This window comes from Bos mutus, chromosome 8, assembly GCF_027580195.1.
Source record: "Bos mutus isolate GX-2022 chromosome 8, NWIPB_WYAK_1.1, whole genome shotgun sequence".
NCBI classification, from domain to species: Eukaryota; Metazoa; Chordata; class Mammalia; order Artiodactyla; family Bovidae; genus Bos; species Bos mutus.
The window spans coordinates 24,022,496-24,040,478 of record NC_091624.1 but is presented as its reverse complement, the minus strand read 5'-3'; the positions used below and the strand labels follow the sequence as shown (position 1 = coordinate 24,040,478).

Genomic DNA, 17,983 nt, shown 5'->3' with positions numbered 1-17,983 from the left:
GTGGAAGGAGGTTCAAGATGGGGGGACATACGTATACCTATGGCTGATTCATGCTGATGTGTGACACAAAACTGTAAAGCAATTATCCTCCAATTAAAAATAAATAAAAAAAAAACTCAACTAAAAGAAAATGAAGCAAACTGCACTTCCAAGGTCCCCAACCCAAGTGGCTGATGGTGTGGCGGCCAGAGGGCATGTACTGCAGGAGCCACACACCAGGGACCAAACGGTACCCTTACCTTTCGACTGTATCTTCTCACAGTTTGGAGAGATGATGATGCATTTCAACTTTCTGAGCTTCAGATGTTTGAGGACTTCCCTCAGCCCCAGCACAAGTCGGCGTTTGGCCTTAGCCTTGACTGGATCTTTCTGGTACATACGATCTTGGAAACGAACCAGCTCTTTCAGCAGGTCCGTAACACAGGCGTCAACTTCTTTACTGAGCATTTGGCTGCAGTAGCTGAAAGGAACATTAGACACGGTCACCTTTCCTCTGGCTGTGACAGTCTGGCATGCTGCTCCCGGGGTGTGGGCAGTTCAGCTCCTCTCAAGAAATCATGCTTTGGTTCCTGACTGACAGAATTTTAGAAAAGATATGGATGGAGGCATCCTCCCCACCCCCAACCACAAGGGACAAAGACTTTTGGGCCCCACATCCTCTGGGCAGCCACTCCCAGGCACCTCTCCTCGTGAAGACAAACATCTGCAGAGTCTACCCTGAAGAAAAGTGGGAGGGAAAGAGGTGGAGCACCCTAAGAAATTACACACAGAAAGGGACCTCAGATCATGAGCTGTCACCTTACTACCCGTTCCCAATCACAAAAGTGGATTCAAGGGCACCTCTGGGATCATGGAATGAGGACAGAGACCTCTCGTGAGCAGATTATGTAGCCCTGGCATGTGTTAAGACCAGGTCCTAGCCACCTTCCACCAGGACACAACACCATGGCCCAGCCTGGCCGCTTTACTGTGCTGAGCATGGCGGGCAAAGAACTCGAGGCCCAAGATCAGAGTGAGCACAGTGCCCCAGGTCCCACAGTGAGCCCAATGCCCCAGCTCACTCACTCCCTGAACCGCCGGCTGTGGATCTTGGGGCAGGCCTCTGTCTCTTTCTGGGGCTCAGCTCCCGGCTGCTCCTCTGACTTGCTCTCCACCACAGGAACACAGGACACAGACTCTTTAATTTCCCCTGGAGTTTCAGAGAAAGAAGTTACAGCAGGGCCCCCGCAGGGCTCGGTGCACAGACTGAGGGGCCTGGGGCAGGAAATGCGACAGCGCCTCCACAAAGGCGTCGCCAGAGCACCCAGACTCAGCGGCTGGCCTCTCCGCCACCCATGGGTGCAGCTCATAATACCCTGGGCAGCCTGTGTGGCAGGGGCCTCTAGGCTGGATGGCAATGGACTTAAGCTGGAGATGCACCAGAGGGAAATGCCAGCAGGAGGTGTGCTCGCACTTCTTATATACACCCCAAGCTGCCACAGCATCTCTGCTTCTAACGGAGCCCATGTGGCAACTCCCACAACACCCACGTGCCACCTGGCATGTTTGTACACCTGAATGCTATGCCGCACTGACAATCAGGAACTACTTTTATAGGCCACAGACATACTGCCGGGCAGAACAACACATAAGATTGCACTGGAATGAAGCCTGAAAGCTCATGTGTGAACTGCAGACAGGGGTGAGGCCTTGGACCAGAATCATGGGGACATGGGGGCCATTCTGCTTCTGAACTGGGTATGATCTGTGTACTGCTCTGAGAGGATAATTCAATAAGAAGCTTACTTAACCCATTTTTTGGAACGACACCATGTCTCACACACTTGTGGGCAAGCAGCTTTGCAGTTAATGGTGTTAATTCTCATGGCCATTTCAAACTGCAAGGACCATCGACTATCACACATATCAGGCTCAGGGGCTTCACCCCTTTATCTGTCACAGCCCCAAAGAGCAGAGGCACCAGAAGCTCCACTTGTTCACAGAGAGGTCCTCTTACTGTCAAGTTAGGACACTGAAAAACATCTGCATTCCCAAGGCCCAAGGCCCACTTGCTTTTACCACACAGGGACCGGGGCTGGGCAAAGGCCAGACAATTGGCTGTGTACATGGTTACTCCTGCTGAGGGATTCTTTAAGAAGCAAACCAATGGAACTCAATACCTAACATGTCAGGTGGCCTGAGGACCTGGTCGTCACCGCCACTCTCTTCATCTTGCACATCCTGCACATCGTCACTGGGAAAAGCTGGGCTCAGAGCATTTTCTTGGAGACGCTGCTGCTTTCTCTCTTGCCGTTCTTTCAAAATAATCTTTAAAGTTAAATAAACGACTGAAACACCTAAACACTCACATCTGAAAATAAGCTCTTCTGTGAAATAAGCCATCCACATTCAGCTGGCTGACACTGTACCTGTTTGTGCCCTCACTCCCCCCGCCGCCTGCCCCCTCCCTGTGGGCAGCCCAATCCTCTCACCCATGGCCCAGCAACAGCAGGCTCCCCTGGAGAAACAGAGGAGCACATGAGACCTGGGCTCTGATGCAACGGTGCAGCTCAATCTGACCCCAGACAAGACACACCTTCCTCCATCTGAGACTCACCATACCCCACAGGCTGCTTTGAGAGTTAAATCAAAGACATGTGGCAGGAAGTGTCCAATATTTACCAAATCAGAGCATCAGACACAACGCCTCGGGGTAGGATGAGGGTAAAAAATGTAAATGAGAACAGATTCCCCCCATTTCTGGATTTCTGTCCATGTCACTCCAAAGTATGAAATGAATAAATAAGGCCTCCCTCTCCAGCAGCTGAGGTGCTCTGCACACCATGAGAGGAGGGCGAGGGATCATCTTTCAGAGAATCATGCATGCATCTTGATTAAGAGCAGGTTCAAATGAGAGTAAATGTTAAAAATCTAAAAACCTAAGAGTTGAAAGAAGCAGAATGGATACAGCAGTCTACAAGTTTACTCACGCCAGATTTCAAACAAAACGCCACACACCTTCTTCAACGGGGTTGGCTTCTTGGCCTTGGGGACCTCTCTCTGCTTCCCTTTCTTCATCATGGGGGAGGTGGAGTCTAACGGGTTGTGCGGGGTCTTCACCTGGGCAAGGCGGTGGCCCTTCTTCCCTGACATGGAGTCTTTGGAGAGGACGGGCACTGCCCCAACTGCAACACAGTAGGGACACACAGCTCAGGCTGCCACCCACCACTTGCCAGGCTCCAGAGGCAGGCTCGCTGCAGATCTGTCTCAGGGGCTCCCTGTGCCACCCACTCATCCCCACATCCTTCCTCGTCCCCATCAAACTGTCCCTGAGGGAACCAGCTTCCTATCCCCATAATCAAACCTCCTACATTTTCCAGCTAAGTCTGATGATGTGTTTGGGTCTCATTTTTTGATGAAGAGCTTTTCCAGGTAGCTTGCCCATTTTACTCTACCATTTTCAGCTTACCTTGCCTTTGCAGAAGTTGGCCACTGGCTTCCTTCTACCTCAAGTATATATATGTATACCTTCTACCTTATTATCTTAAAAGGCCCTTTAAGATCCTAGCAATATTTCAAGTTGATTCTTTTGAGTTTTCTAGACATACGTTCCTAAATTCCCTGCAGAGAGTAAATACATGATCACGATCACTGCTCCGAACACTTCCACTGCACACTATGGTTCTGCTCTACTTCCCATCTTGTTCCTGTTCCAAGGGAATAGTTAATTTGTGCCTACTTTCCCCCAACTTTTTAATTAGGAAAACTTCTAAACACACACCAAATAAAAGGGAATGTATACCAACAAACCCATGTACTTATTGTCCGGCTTCAACTACCGTCAGTATGTTTCCAAATATATTTTACCCACCCTCCTTAATTTTGGTACATGTTTTTAAAGTACTGCATAGACACAGGAGTGACTCCTGGAAAAGCGACCCAAAAACAAAAACTACTAAGCAGAGACATCAGCAATCACACACTGTGGGGAAGGCAGCCACCAGACTCAGACCAGGCAGTTCCTTACACAAAACAAAAACCACCTGTCACAACTACTACTTTCAGAAGGAAAATATAAAATACCAGTTGCTACAATGTATTAACTAAAAGTCAGTATTCAACAAAAAATTGTGAAACTTTCAAAGAAACAAGAAAGTATAACCCACCCTAAAGAAAAAGGAAGTTAACAGATACTGTCTTTGAGTGCCCCCAGCTGACCAAGAAATGAAGGCAACTGTGAGACTAGATAATAAACCCAGAATTTCAATAAATACAAATAATAAAGGAGAGAGGCTCAACAGAAGATTGGAGATGGTAGAAAAATCAATGAACTTGAAAATAAATCAACAGAAACCATTCAATTTAAAGAAAAGATTTTAAAAGAGCCTCCAGAGACCTGTGGGGCAACAATAAATATACTAGTATATATATAATGTGAGTGCCAGGAGAGGAAAGAGAAAAGAAAATATTTTGAAGAAATAATAACCCTAAACTTCCCAAATTCAATGAATATTTCAACTGACAAACTCAAAATAGGATACATATTACTCAACCAAAGGTAGGACGTATACAGAGATTCCTACATAGACACATCATAGTCAAACTGCTCAAGGTCAAAACAAAAACAGCAAGGGAAAAACAACTCATCACAGAAAGTGCAACAACAAGACAAGTAATATTTGACATCTCACTGGCAACAATGGAAGCAGGAGGGCAATGGAATGACATTCAAGGTGAGGGGGAAAACCTGTCAATCAAGAATTCAATATCCAGTGAAACTATCCTTCAAAAAATGAATCTAAAATATAAATGTTTCTAGGTAAACAAGGACTGAATTTGTTGCTTTTATTTATTTATAAGCAACTACTTACTTTCTTACTTTTAAGAAAATTAATTTTTTTAAGTAAAAGAAAAAAATCAAAGGAATCAAAATGGTACTATATATTTATTTAACATAAATGAAAACAGTTAAAGAGGAACAGAGGAATAAATTAAGACATGAAAGAATCAGAAAAAAAAAATAGTAACAGCAGTAAATCCAACCACAGTAACAACAGCATTAAACATGAATGAACAAAGCACCCCACTCAACAAGGAAGAGATTTTTAGCCTGGATTAAACAGAAAGCTCCGACTATAAGCTGTCTACCAGAAATACATCTTAAAGACACTGGTAGGTGGCCAAGGTTACTCTGCCCTATGCTGCTGGTAAAAGCATTCACCTCCTCATTAATCTGATCAGCCAGTTGGGAAGGCCAAACATGGGCTCCAGAATAGATATAAGTCACCAAAGGCCTTTAAGCTGTGTTCTGGCAAGAAAGCCCCTTCTAGGAGTATTTGGTACTGGCTAATCTAAAAATAAAGAGAAACTCTGAATTCCTCTTAACTAATTTTTACTTTTTCTGGTAAGAATGGTTCCATTACTGATGTCAAAAAGAAATACGACGGACATGTCAGTATCTGGGCATTACTGGGATCTGTGGCCAAAACATCCTTTCAATACTACCAAAATCCAACAACCCAATAACCAACCTTACAATCTAACAAGCTACTTAAAAATATCATCTGGCTGAGGGCCCCTACTTCTTGCCAAATTATCTCAGACTTCATATACAATTCCATCTAAAAGGTCCAACTTGAATCTAGCTGCAAAAAAGCCACCTTATATAGCCTCAGAGGTAGTTCCCTCACTTTTCTTGCTTTTACCTTTGGCTGGAGGTCTAGAACATTCAGTTAGTAGCTCACATGCTTCCCTGCAGGCTCCTCAAGAAGCTACATTTTTCAGAATCAGAGGTTGGCCAAGCACTTTCCTGACTTTTCTGGAAAGGTCACTGCAGACCTTTCCCAGACACTAAGCAAAGTAACTTTGAAGGAGGAATACCTAAGAAGGCAGTGATCCTAAGCTTTGATACATTTAAGAATTATTCATACATGTGATGTATGATCCTGAAATGAAAAAAATCACCAAAATCATTGAGAAAAAAATTTAAATACAGACTGGATACAAGATGCTAACAAAAAAATAATCTTTATTATTATTATAAGGGAGAATGGCAGAATAGATCAATTAAAAATAAAATCACCATCAATTAGAGATACTGACTGATGTATTTACAGGTTAAATGACATGATGTCTACAAGTACTTCAGGGGAAAATAACAGAGTTTCAGATTCAACGGGACTGGCAAAATGTTGGTAACTGATGGAGCTGGGTAATGGGCATATGGTGGCAGTCTTCATCATATTCTACTTTTGACTATGTTTTAAATGTTCCACCACAAAAAGTGAAAAACAGGACAAAACAAAACCAAAAGTCCCACTGTGTGCTTGTTAAAAAACACCTATTGCCCATCCCATCCCCAGTGGTTCTAAGTGTACCACATCAGAGGTGTTCCCAGAACCTGCACTTTCAGCTTGCTCCCAGTAGGGCCATTGCTGGCAGTCCTGGGGATACTGCATGAAAAAGAAATACTGGGTTCAGGGACACGTTGTCAACTGGTGCCTCAGCCACTGTATACTTGGACTAAATTAACTGCATTCACACATTTTAAATTTGTACTCTGGGCTTTTAATTAAGGTCACTATGAAACTGACTAAGACTTACTTCTGCTATACCTATGAGAAGGCTATTTAGGAAACTTCTGACTATACCATTCAGCAGCCCATATAAAATAATCCATACGAGAAACAGCATTTAGAATTTTTGGCTTCAAAAAACTCCCACCTCCACCAACAAACTAAGATTTCATTTATATTAAGTTCTAGAACAGGAAAAAACAGTGTATGGCAGGAAAAAAAAAATCAGAACCTTGGCTGCCTTCAAGTAGCAGCAGGGACTGACTGGGATGGGAAGGGGCAGGAATTTCAAAGGTGATGATGATGTTCTACACAGCCAGAAGCTTGGGTTACAAAGTTATGTATTTGCCAGAACTCTTAAAATGATACATTTAAGATCTGTGCATGTCATTAAATGCATATTTTGCCACCAAAGGAAAATAGTAATCACAAATACTGAACTCTATTAATGATATGCATGCTTGGGGGTAAAATATACTGATGTCTGCAAGTTACTTTGAAATGCAGCAAAAACAAAATACAAATAAATTGATATTGGATAAACTGATGGATAGATTGGGATCAGCAAACTTCCTTAAAGAGCCAGAAAGTAAATATTTCAAGCTAATGAGCAGACGTGTATTGCAACACTCAAATGCCATTCTAGTTCAAAAGCAGCCACAGGTAATACTTAAATAAATGTGTGCTGGCTGTGTTCTAATAGAACTTTCAAGTATCCGGTTGCTTCCCAGGTGGTGTGGTGGTAAAGGATCCATCTGCCGACGCAGGGGGCACAAGAGACATGGGTTTGACCCCTGAGTCGGGAAGATCCCCTGAAGTAGGAAATGGCAATTCGATCCAGTATTCTTGCCTGGAAAATCCCATGGACAGAGGAGCCTGGTGAGCTTACAGTGCACACACACACATACTCTTTGTATGTGTGCAAAGAGTCAGACACAACTGAGCACACATACACACTCACAGCCAGCAGGATATAGTTGGTTGACCTCTGGAAAAGTTATGTGACTGAGGAAAATTAGGAACAACTGTACAATCTAGGTGGTGAGTTCATGGGTATTCACTGCATGATTTTATTCAGCTTTTCCAGATGCTTGAAAATTTTTGGAAAAAACAAAAATATTATATTTCCCTTCCCTTGAGGAAACAAATTATGTTTATCCTTTCTAGGATTGATGCCATAATAAAATTATCACCAGAAGGAGGGGTTTATAAGTAAAATTACATGATGAATTGCTTTAAAATGCTTCAGGGAAAAAAAAAAGTAAGCTTCATCATTTCCTTGGATCCTATTTTTCACTTTTAAATCACCTCAGAGGGAAACATATCTACAAGACTATGGTGGCAAATGAGCATTATTTCTTTGTATGACATATTACCAATTTTAACTGTCTTGGCTCTCAGGCATGATTCAGAGAAAATGACTACATCACTAGGGAGTTAACACTGCCACCTGCTGTGTTCCCATGGACAAGCAGGTAATTCATTTCTACCAAATGCAGCAAAAATAAAATACAACCTGCACAGGGCACTTATAAGATTTTCACCAGGTCATCACATCAAGTGGAAAACCCATCTTTTAATAAGACCTATTTCTTAAAACCATCACATTTAATTAAGTTTAGAATTTTTGTGGTAAAATACATATGCTGCTGCTGCTGCTAAGTTGCTTCAGTCGTGTCCGACTCTGTGCAACCCCATAAGACGGCAGCCCACCAGGCTCTGCCGTCCCCGGGATTCTCCAGGCAAGAACACTAGAGTGAGTTGCCATTTCCTTCTCCAAAATACATATAAAACCCACTATTTTAACCATTCTTCACTTCACAATTCAGTGGCATCAACATGTTCAAAATATTGTTGCAACCATCACCACTACCCATTTCCAAAGCTTTTTCATGCCCCGAAAGAAAAATCTGTCCCCATTAAACAGTAACTCCTTATTCCCTACTCGCCTCAGCCCCTGGTAAGCTCTAATCTACATTCTTTCTATGATAGAATTTCCTGCCTTTTTAAGGTCAAGTATTCCATTATATGTATATACCACCTTCTGTTTACCCATTCATTTGTTGATACACACTTGGGCTGCTTACACCTTTGGACTATTACAAATAATGCTGCTATGAACACTGGTGTACAAGTAACTGACTGAGTTTCTGTTTTTAATTCTTTCGGATTCATTCAGACGAGTGCACCTGCTAGGTCATGTGACAACTCTACTTAGCGTTATAGAATCACCAAACTGTTTTCCAAGTACACCATTTAATGTTTTCATCAGCAACAGTTCCAATTTCTCCAAATCCCCACCAACACTTGTTATTTTCCACATTTCTGATTAGTTATCATAGTAAGTTTGAAGAATTACCTCCATGTAGTTTTAACTTGTATTTCTCTAATGACTAATGGTGTTGAGCATCTTGTCGTGTGTTACTGGCCATATGTATATCTTCTAATGGGGAAACGTCTTTCAAGAGCTTTGCCCATTTTGTAATAAGAGTTACTGAACTGTAGGAATTCTTATATATTTGTATATTAAATGCTTATAAAATACATGATTTTTATTTTCTCCCATGCTGCAAGCTGTTTACTCACTGTCTTGATAACATCATTTGGTACACAAGTTTTTAATTTGTATGAAATCCAATTTACCTATTTTTGCTTTTGTTGTTTGTGCTTTTGGAGTCCTTTCTGAAACTTCATCATCTAATCCAAGGTCATGAAGATTTATCCTGTTTTATTTATTCTAACAGTTTCAAGGTTTTAGCTCATATTTAAAATGTGATCCATTTTGAGTTAATTTTTGTATATGGTATGAGGTTAACACTACTACTTTATTGTTTTAGCATGGGGAAATGCTAAAACAGTTGTCCCAGTACCATTTTTTAAGTGATTGTTCTTTGTCCTTCTAATAAACTCAACACTCCTAATCAAAAATTCACTGGCCACAGATATGTGTGTTTATTTCTGGATTCTCAATTCTATTCCACTGGTCTACATCTATCCTAATTCCAGCACTACACTATTTTGATTATATATCAATAACTTTTGATTGGGCTTCCCCGGTGGCTCAGATGGTAAAGAATCCACCTGCAATGCGGGAGACCTGGGTTCGATCCCTGGGTTGGGAAGATCCCCTGGAGAAGGCAACAGCTACCCACTCCAGTATTCTGGCCTGAAGAATTCCACGGACAGAGGAGCCTGGCAGGCTATATAGTCCATGGGGCTGCAAAGAGTTGAACACAACTAAGCGACTTTCACTCGCTCAACTTTTGATTACAAGAGAAGACTGTCACAAAATAGTTTTCTGAAAAAGACGTCAATCATTTGTCTGAAATGAACAAGCTCTCTTACCTGAGAACACCACTGGTTTGGAGGACTGCTTTGCATTCGGGGAGTGCTGCTTCTTTTCCAGTGCGGTTAGCATTCCTCCCAAATCCAACTGTACTGGAATCTGGCTTTTCTTTCTACTACTTTTAAAATTATTCTAAAAAGTTAAAAATCAGAAGTTTACTCATAATACTTTATTTTACAAACTGTACTTTTCATTTTATAACAAAAAGCCATGTAATTAAGGATAAAAAAAGACAGATACAGAGACTATAAAAATCTTGACATTAAAAGTAATTAAAGAAAAGACCCATCAATTCCAAATTATCTGCCAATATTACCATTGAGGTTGCTTATTTCCTTCTTCTCCTTTCATAACACTGGTTTAATTAAACCAGTGATATTTCTGTTTGCATCTCCATTATGAATAAATAACAGCATACATCTACAGATAAGGAACAAAGGCTGGAATAAAGTCCCTGGCTACAAAGTCTGTGTGAGGCTAGCTGGTTAGTACCTTTTGGTTAGTACCTTATTAGCACCTTTTGCTCTCCAATTGCCTAAGTGAGCAAAACTATCATGAAATCATGGGGGCACAGCAAAAAATGTACACAGTCCAAAGTATTAAATTTAGGCACAAAGTCAGATATACTCTAAATAAGTGTTATTTCTGAAATAGTTGTGACACGGGTTTTGAGACTATATAAAGGCTGTATGGGCATGTTGTCTCCTGTGCTTTAGTGCCTCCACTCCTGCCCTCCAGCCACTCTTCTCTTCCCTAATGCCAAAGTCACACTGGGTGAGGACTCACAGCAAGAGGGGAATGCTAAGCACAGCACCGGCACCTAGAGACCTCTGCAGGGATGGAAGATGGCCAAATTACAACACAGGAATGCAAAGTTACAGGGTTAAGAATCTTACTCTTCATAAATGTGAAAATAACCACCCCACTTTGAAAGGCAAAAGGACAATGAAAATGCCCAAAGTACACAAGTTCCCCATCTAGATTATGAACTACAAACTCATTCCTGAATTCACAGTGGGGCTGAGGTACACGGAGATTCATCTCTTTCTCTGATCCTGACTACTTGACTATGCTTCTGTCAGATATAACTGCCTCACAAAAGGAGTCTTCTATTTCCTGAATACACTAAGTTAATGTTTTTTCTTCAAATCAAACTTAGACAAGCAGTATGTGTTCCCCTCCTTTCTGATATAGCAGTAGCAGTTACCAATCATCTAATTTCGAAAGTGACAAAGCAGTTCTGGCTTAAGAGCAAATTTGTTTCAATACACTGGATATGGCTCCCCAATGAAGAAATGAATCAAAACAAAACCACCTGTGCCCATAAAGGAAGAAGTCTGGAAAGGAGGCTTTCTTTAGAGTTTTAGTTTAGCAAGAAAAGTTAAGCCTAAAGCAATTGTGGTTTCAATCTAAAAATTACCTGTGGCTGCTGTTTAGACTGAAATTTCGGTGACTCTACTCTGTCTCTTCTTTCAGATGCAACTGCCAGATTGGGAAATTCCTCGGCATCCTAAGTAAACCACATACCCTTTAGCTCTTCACATATCACAAGAATCAAATAAGCCCAACTACAGTCTTTTCTTCGCTTGTATTTTCTTTCCATAAAAATCTCCTATAGAAGTGCTCAAAGGTATTATTAAAAAAAAAAAAACTAATTTATTTCACTTTTAGAACAAACTTAAAGACTGCAGTTTGAATGCCCCTGCCCCCAAAGAGTGCAGGGCCTCAAGGATGGGTTCACCAAGCAGTCTACGAACTGCCTCTAACCATCCTGACACAAGAGTATTCAAGCACCATCCTTCAACTATGTTTTCTTTGGGGAAACCATCAACTTGGACACAGGAGATTTAAGCATCCTGTCCTGTGTGCTGATCCTAGGCTAGAAAAAATAAACAAGTCTCTAAACAATATTTAAATCATTTAAAAATGTTTTACGTACTTTTGTCAATATTTTAGGCACCCTGGAGAAATTATGTGAAAAATGAGGGACGGAAACATGAATTATTTGTTGGCCCAAACAATAATGCTCTAATGCAGTCGCAGGTTTTCAAACAGGCAATCCCATTATTCTCAAGGAAATGTTTCAAAAGCCCTGGGAGCCCCTCAAGTTTATGGGAACACCTTGGGCTTGACCCTAAGTTGGTGGCCTGGAGAGCACTGCTAAGACCCTTCCTGTCAGCACCAGGCTGCTGAGTCTGGTAATTCCTGACCCAGGAGAAACATAATCAGAATCCAGGATGGCTCCTTGGAGAACAAGGACATTCTTGGAGTATCACAGGATGACAATTTAAAGCACACTTTTGGAAGCTCGTGATATTCTCTTCTTGACCAGGGCCCACAACAGATTTATGGTACTGTAAGTTTCTCTCTATAGTGGAGCACGTTATAGCAAGACATCTAGATAGAAAAGGAGGCCCTGCAGAAGCAAAGCATGCCAAAGCAAAGGAAAAACAGGTCAGAAGACACTGAGGGGTATGGTATATATTAGTAGTATGGCATATACACCACTAAATTTCAATACAAGCAGTTTTGTCTCTAGACCATTCATTCACTCTTTTCAGATATTTACTGAGTGCCTGCTATGAGATGGGCACTGTGCTTGAGACACCAGATTGAAGGAGTGAAGAAAGTGGGTGATATCTATTTTTTTTAGCACTAGGAAAACAATTATTTTTAAAAATGTTAGAGACTTTTTTTACTTGGGCAACCAGTATGAACCTGTATTTCTATTAAGGAAGACCCATTTATTATATCATACAATGTGAGTAATAAATATAAATGTACTTCAATCCTTGGTGGCTCTTGAACTGTCAGGACTTCATATTTTGATTTAGACTTTTCTTTCTTTTTCTTATTCTTTCTTGAGGCTTCATTTTGCTCAGGATTGCCACCTTGTGATGCTTTGGACTAACAACAACAACAAAACAAGAACAAACAAACAAAAAAGCAAAAATTATGGTTTTTAGCGCATTCAGTAAACATTTTAATTCCATGCATCAGAATAAAATTACGATACCAAGTTGTACAACCACATGGCGACTTTACTCAGACTTACTCCCTATTTTCCAAAGAGCCAGCATTTGGTAAAATGATTCTGAAGGAAAAAATCCATTAAAGCAGATGCCACATCCAACTGCATTGAAACAGGTGGATCTGGACCCAAGTTTGCAGCTTGAGGAGGCCATGGTAATGACCCCACTGATGTCCACCTGAAGTCCTTTCCTAAGTCCAGGTGCGCCACTTCCATCACGACAGCCCAATGGCTCCTAAACCTGACTGTACCTCAGGATCACCAATGCAGCCTGCGAATCAGACTCTATCTGGGCTCATCCCAGACCTGCAGAATTTGACCTCACCACCTTCACTCTCCACTCAGCCCCCTGGCCTTTCCTCAGTCAGGTCAAGTACGCTTTAGCTTCAGGCCCTTTGCACTTAACACTCACATAGCTGGATCCAGACTACCATTTACTTCCTCATTTTAGCTCAAGAGTCATCCCACCTCTACCTAACCTCTCACTCTCCATCCTCTTTGGAGCAATAATCCCATCTGACAAACTCTGTCTTGGTCTGCAGACGGCTAGTCTCTCTCCAATAGCATGGCGGCTCTAAGAAGATGAAACATTTTTAATGTCTGAGACCCTGCTTTGCCCCAATGAGACCTCACCCTTCAGAGGTAAAAAGTCTCAATGGCTATTAAAAAGAATATTTATCTACTAACCCAGAGGGGCCATCCATGGTAGCCTGTTAAGTGAAAAAGGCAACTTTCATATGTAATACGTATAAAATTATCCCATTTCTGTTCTTAAAAAAGAAAAAAAATTATACCAAATAAACTTCTTTATGTATTTATGTTTTCAGGAGCCCTAAGGTGGAACAGACGGTTGCCCAGGTGACTCAGCAGTAAAGAATCTGCATGCATTGCAGGAGATGTAGGTTCAATCCCCGGATTAGGAAGATTCCCCAGAGGAGGAAATGGCTACCCACTCCAGTAATCTTGTTGGGAAAATCCCATGGACAGAGGAGCACCGTGGGCTACAGTCTGTGGGGTCGTGAAGAATCAGACGTGACTGAGAGACTGAGCACAACACAACAAAAGGTGGAACCGACAGCAGGCTGTTAATAAAGGCTCTTGGAGGGGTGAGGACCAAAGGCCTATAGGACAAGGACCTTTTCCATAATTAGATTTTAGTAATATTACATGTGCTTTTTCAGTAATAAAAACTCACAACACAGAAAAGTTTTAGAGGGAAGGGGAAAAAACAACCAAAACATTATGACCACAATGCAAAGTGATCTGGGTTATAAGATTACCAGAGATCTTCATTTTCTAATCTTTATTTTGGAACTTCTTAACAATAAACTTCTCTTACACCTTTAATTAAAAAATCATTTTTATTTAGGTCTAGCATAGTCTCTTACTTCTCTGTACATTCATTCCATTAATTTCTGAAAGTTTGATACTGAAACTTCAACTAAAAATCTTATCTACTTAAACAATTGTAATCTATAGTGGGAACTATATGTAACTTTGTTCTGTATTTTCCTAGTCTCTTGTAAATGTGTTACCATAATTTCATAATTTAAAAAATTTAAAAAAGAAATTAAAAAAAATTTTTTTAAGATGCTAGGAAAATAAAACAAAATCTGTTAACTCTTAGAGTGTTAAAAGCTGGTTTAGATGGTAACATGGTGGCCTGTTGTGTAACCTGTGCCCAGAAGTCAATGGGGCCTTGGAGCTGGCCAGTCTGTGTCTACTTGGAGGGGGTCTCACCACCACCTCCTGTGTTCCTGAAGTATGGGCATGAAGCTGCAGGGAACAGGCACATCGGTCTAATTTCACCATTAATTGTCACCAGCGCAGATTCCCTGAATCAACCAAGTATAAACACACAGTTCTTTTTTGTGTGGGGTGGTCTAAGACACTCTGGATACTGAAAAGTATCCCAATACTCAAAATGATAGGAAACCAGTACAAAACAAATACTACCCCATATTTCAATCTAAAATAATGTATCAGTATAGAAAGAAAATCAAGAACAAAATCTAGCCTCCCCTACAAAACACTCTTCAAGAAACAAATCTAGAGATTGAAAAATAACAGCTTAAAATTATTTGAACTGAAAGGAAAAACTGAATTCTGAAATGCTATCTTACAGTAAGTAGGCTGCAAGTAACCAAGAATCAATTAGCATACTAGATAATAGCAAAATGGGGCATACAATTATTTTGCTATCAGTACTTGTAGCAATGTAACTTCAACAGACAAAAGACTGCAGTATTTTAAATACCAGAGCATAAGTTTCTTCCAGCATCTCTCTTTTAAAGAATTCAAAATAGTCACTGACATTTTAAGACCACAGGTCTAAAACACACATCCTCACTCATTTTTGAAAGGGAGCACTTGTGCCCGTCAAATACTTGTGTCCCTCTTGAAAAAACAATAAGACCTCAAGTACAACCAACTCAGATTAGTGCCTACAGTACCAAATGAAACACCTTCAGTGAGGCTTTGAGAAAGAGTATCCAGTGGCACAGGAGAGCAACATGAACAAAGTGTGACGCATACCTTTTCAGTAAGATGGACAACGTGTTTCTCTTTGTAGGAAGGCTCCAAAGATAAAACTTCAGAAGATGATATACTATCATTTTTAGGATCTGCTGGTGAAGCAACCATCTTTAGGTTTATCATGGAAGTAACATTTTTAGGGGCTGGTGACAGTTCTGTAGATAATGTCTGCCGAACAACATAACCCATTGGTGTCCAAGATAATTCTGCTCAAAGATAACCAAAATTGTTGAACAATCCCAACAGTAAAAAGGAAATTCCTTAGAAATTCCAAGCATGCATTACATGAAGTACTCAAGAGCATAGTTAAACTAAGGTACTGTTCAGAACACTCTAGCAAACTACAGTTTCCATTAAATTTGCTTTTCTTCTTGGAACATGCAGGGTGAATTAACTTGAAAGGGGGACTGACTATCCTAGGATCTGCTCTTTTTAACCTGGGGGTGCGGGCAGTAAACAAATAATAGTTTCCATTAAAAAATAATAATCCACAATACATCCACATGGCAAACACACAGAAATAATGAGCTGAAGATCAGACTGTGGCCCTACTAACCTTGATGTGTACTTTTAAACATCAGAAGTCAAAGATCACTAGACTTCAGCTACCAAAGTAACTGGTAATTTATTTCTTTTTAGAACACAGGCATAAGTACAGCAACACTACTCCTTAGGTGCCCATGAAACTCTATACACAGACAAAACAAAAGGACATCCATCAGGACACAGGCAGGTCACGTCAGCAGCCTGTGGCCACCCCACAGTGGAGAAACTGCTCTTGTCACCATACAGCTACACATCTTCACAGCAGCTGTTGAAGTGAGGATCTTGTATTGAATCACATATGTACCAAACATGCTAACACCATAGGAAATACAGCTGTGCATAAATCAAGAATAATTGTGTAAAAAGATCTTCTGTTAGGACAAATTACCCACAAAAATTTCAAAAGCAGAATCTACTGAACTCATTCTGAATATCTCACTTCTGCACCAGGCTAGGACAGACCAGCAGTTCTCAAAGTTCTGAGACTCCCAGGACACTTTCAGGGATCCACAGCCAAAACTGTTTTCCTGATAACAGGACTGTGTCATCTGCCTTCCCTACTCTCTTGCTCAGAGAGGTATAGTACAGTGGGGTTTAGGACAGTATGACAGAGAACAGTGAAACAGCTGAATGCCAAAGCAGATCTCCTGAGCTGGGTGTTAAGAGTTGCTAAAATGTAAAGGCTGCTCTCCTCTCCTGACTTTAACTTTGGGAAATGGCTACCTTTTTAAATTAAAATGTGCGATGTTAACCTGTAATAAGTTTATTGTTACTTTTAAGTAAATTAGTAAGTATTTTAGTATTTCTCAATTTTAACCCTCAGATATTACAAACATTGACAATTATCCAAATAAACAGACACTCTTCGGGGTTTCAAAGGGTATTAAGGGGTCCTGAGACCAAAAACTGTGAGAACTACTGGTATAAGAAAGTGGTCATTCCTGAGTTCATAAAATGTCTCTCTCAGCCTGACGAACATTTCACGGAGAACACCTTACTTGTATGTAGTTTACATTCCTTGGGCAAGGAAGTGGGATCTTACCCACTTCACTTCAATCTTCTAACGATGCCAGTTTATCAACAACCCATCAACTCCTTTCCTCAAAGAAGGCCTTAAAACAGAAACATTTCAACAGCACTAGCCTGAAAATAAACTAAGAGAATAGACAACTGATTTTTCTAAAATAGTATTTGGTAGCCACTCTTACCTCTCGTACATGAAGAGGGACTGGTAACAGCATTATCGGTTACAGACTCAGTCCGATTATTATTTTTCACCACTATTTCACCCTAAAAAGCAAACCAGTTGTTTTCTTACTAGTTCAAACTAAAAATAATCATTATTTTAAAAACATATAGCCTCCTTCACCATTCTTAAAATCTGCAAAATATAGGCTAATTAAAAATTCCAAACATGTAAGTACATAACGTGCAAAGTTAAATTACTTTCTTTTGCCAAATCTCATTCCCCAGAGGAAAAACCACCCATCTACAGCTTAGCTACTAGCATCTTAGCGTTTCGTCGCTTCGGAGATAAACATCTGTGTATCATTTTAAATGGATCTCAATAATGGGATCACACCACACACAGTATCAGGTTAACTTAATAATTTCCAAGTCAGCAAAGATTCTTAAAAGCCAAAGTGCCTGCTGTGAAAGGAAAAGCTGTTTTCATCACACCCCCACACCAAAGCTCAAAAAAAAATCCCTGAAAATGTCCACAAAAACAAATACAAGTCTTCTAATGTGTACTTTCTTTTATAGACAGAAGGCTCCATCATGCATGGAACAAGAGGAACCGAATGACACTTGGGGACAAGACAGTACATTAAGAGAGACCTCAAAGTGACCAGCAGCACCCAAGGTGAAAGGAAAATGATAAACTAAGTGGCTTTAAAATCAATTCTGAAGTTCATATGCTTCAAAAATTCACCCATTTTACCATTTCATCTAAGCTTAGTCAAAAAAAAA

General features: G+C 40.6%; 1 protein-coding gene across 6 annotated transcripts in view; it reads right to left on the bottom strand.

The window, feature by feature from the left end:
* The window catches only part of SECISBP2 (SECIS binding protein 2), a 34,375-nt gene that overhangs the window by 5,580 nt on the left and 10,812 nt on the right, over positions 1–17,983 (bottom strand). The window contains exons 6-14 of one of the 6 annotated variants that reach the window (XM_070375220.1): positions 17,221–17,302; positions 15,467–15,672; positions 12,685–12,807; positions 11,321–11,410; positions 9,900–10,032; positions 2,998–3,164; positions 2,160–2,307; positions 1,066–1,189; positions 240–460 (exon numbers count right to left, since the gene is read on the bottom strand). In XM_070375220.1, the coding sequence (XP_070231321.1) occupies positions 240–460; positions 1,066–1,189; positions 2,160–2,307; positions 2,998–3,164; positions 9,900–10,032; positions 11,321–11,410; positions 12,685–12,807; positions 15,467–15,672; positions 17,221–17,302 (1,294 nt within the window). The remainder of the gene's footprint in view (positions 1–239; positions 461–1,065; positions 1,190–2,159; positions 2,308–2,997; positions 3,165–9,899; positions 10,033–11,320; positions 11,411–12,684; positions 12,808–15,466; positions 15,673–17,220; positions 17,303–17,983) is intronic. The other 5 variants (XM_070375225.1, XM_070375221.1, XM_070375222.1 and 2 more) reach the window with 5 other exon arrangements.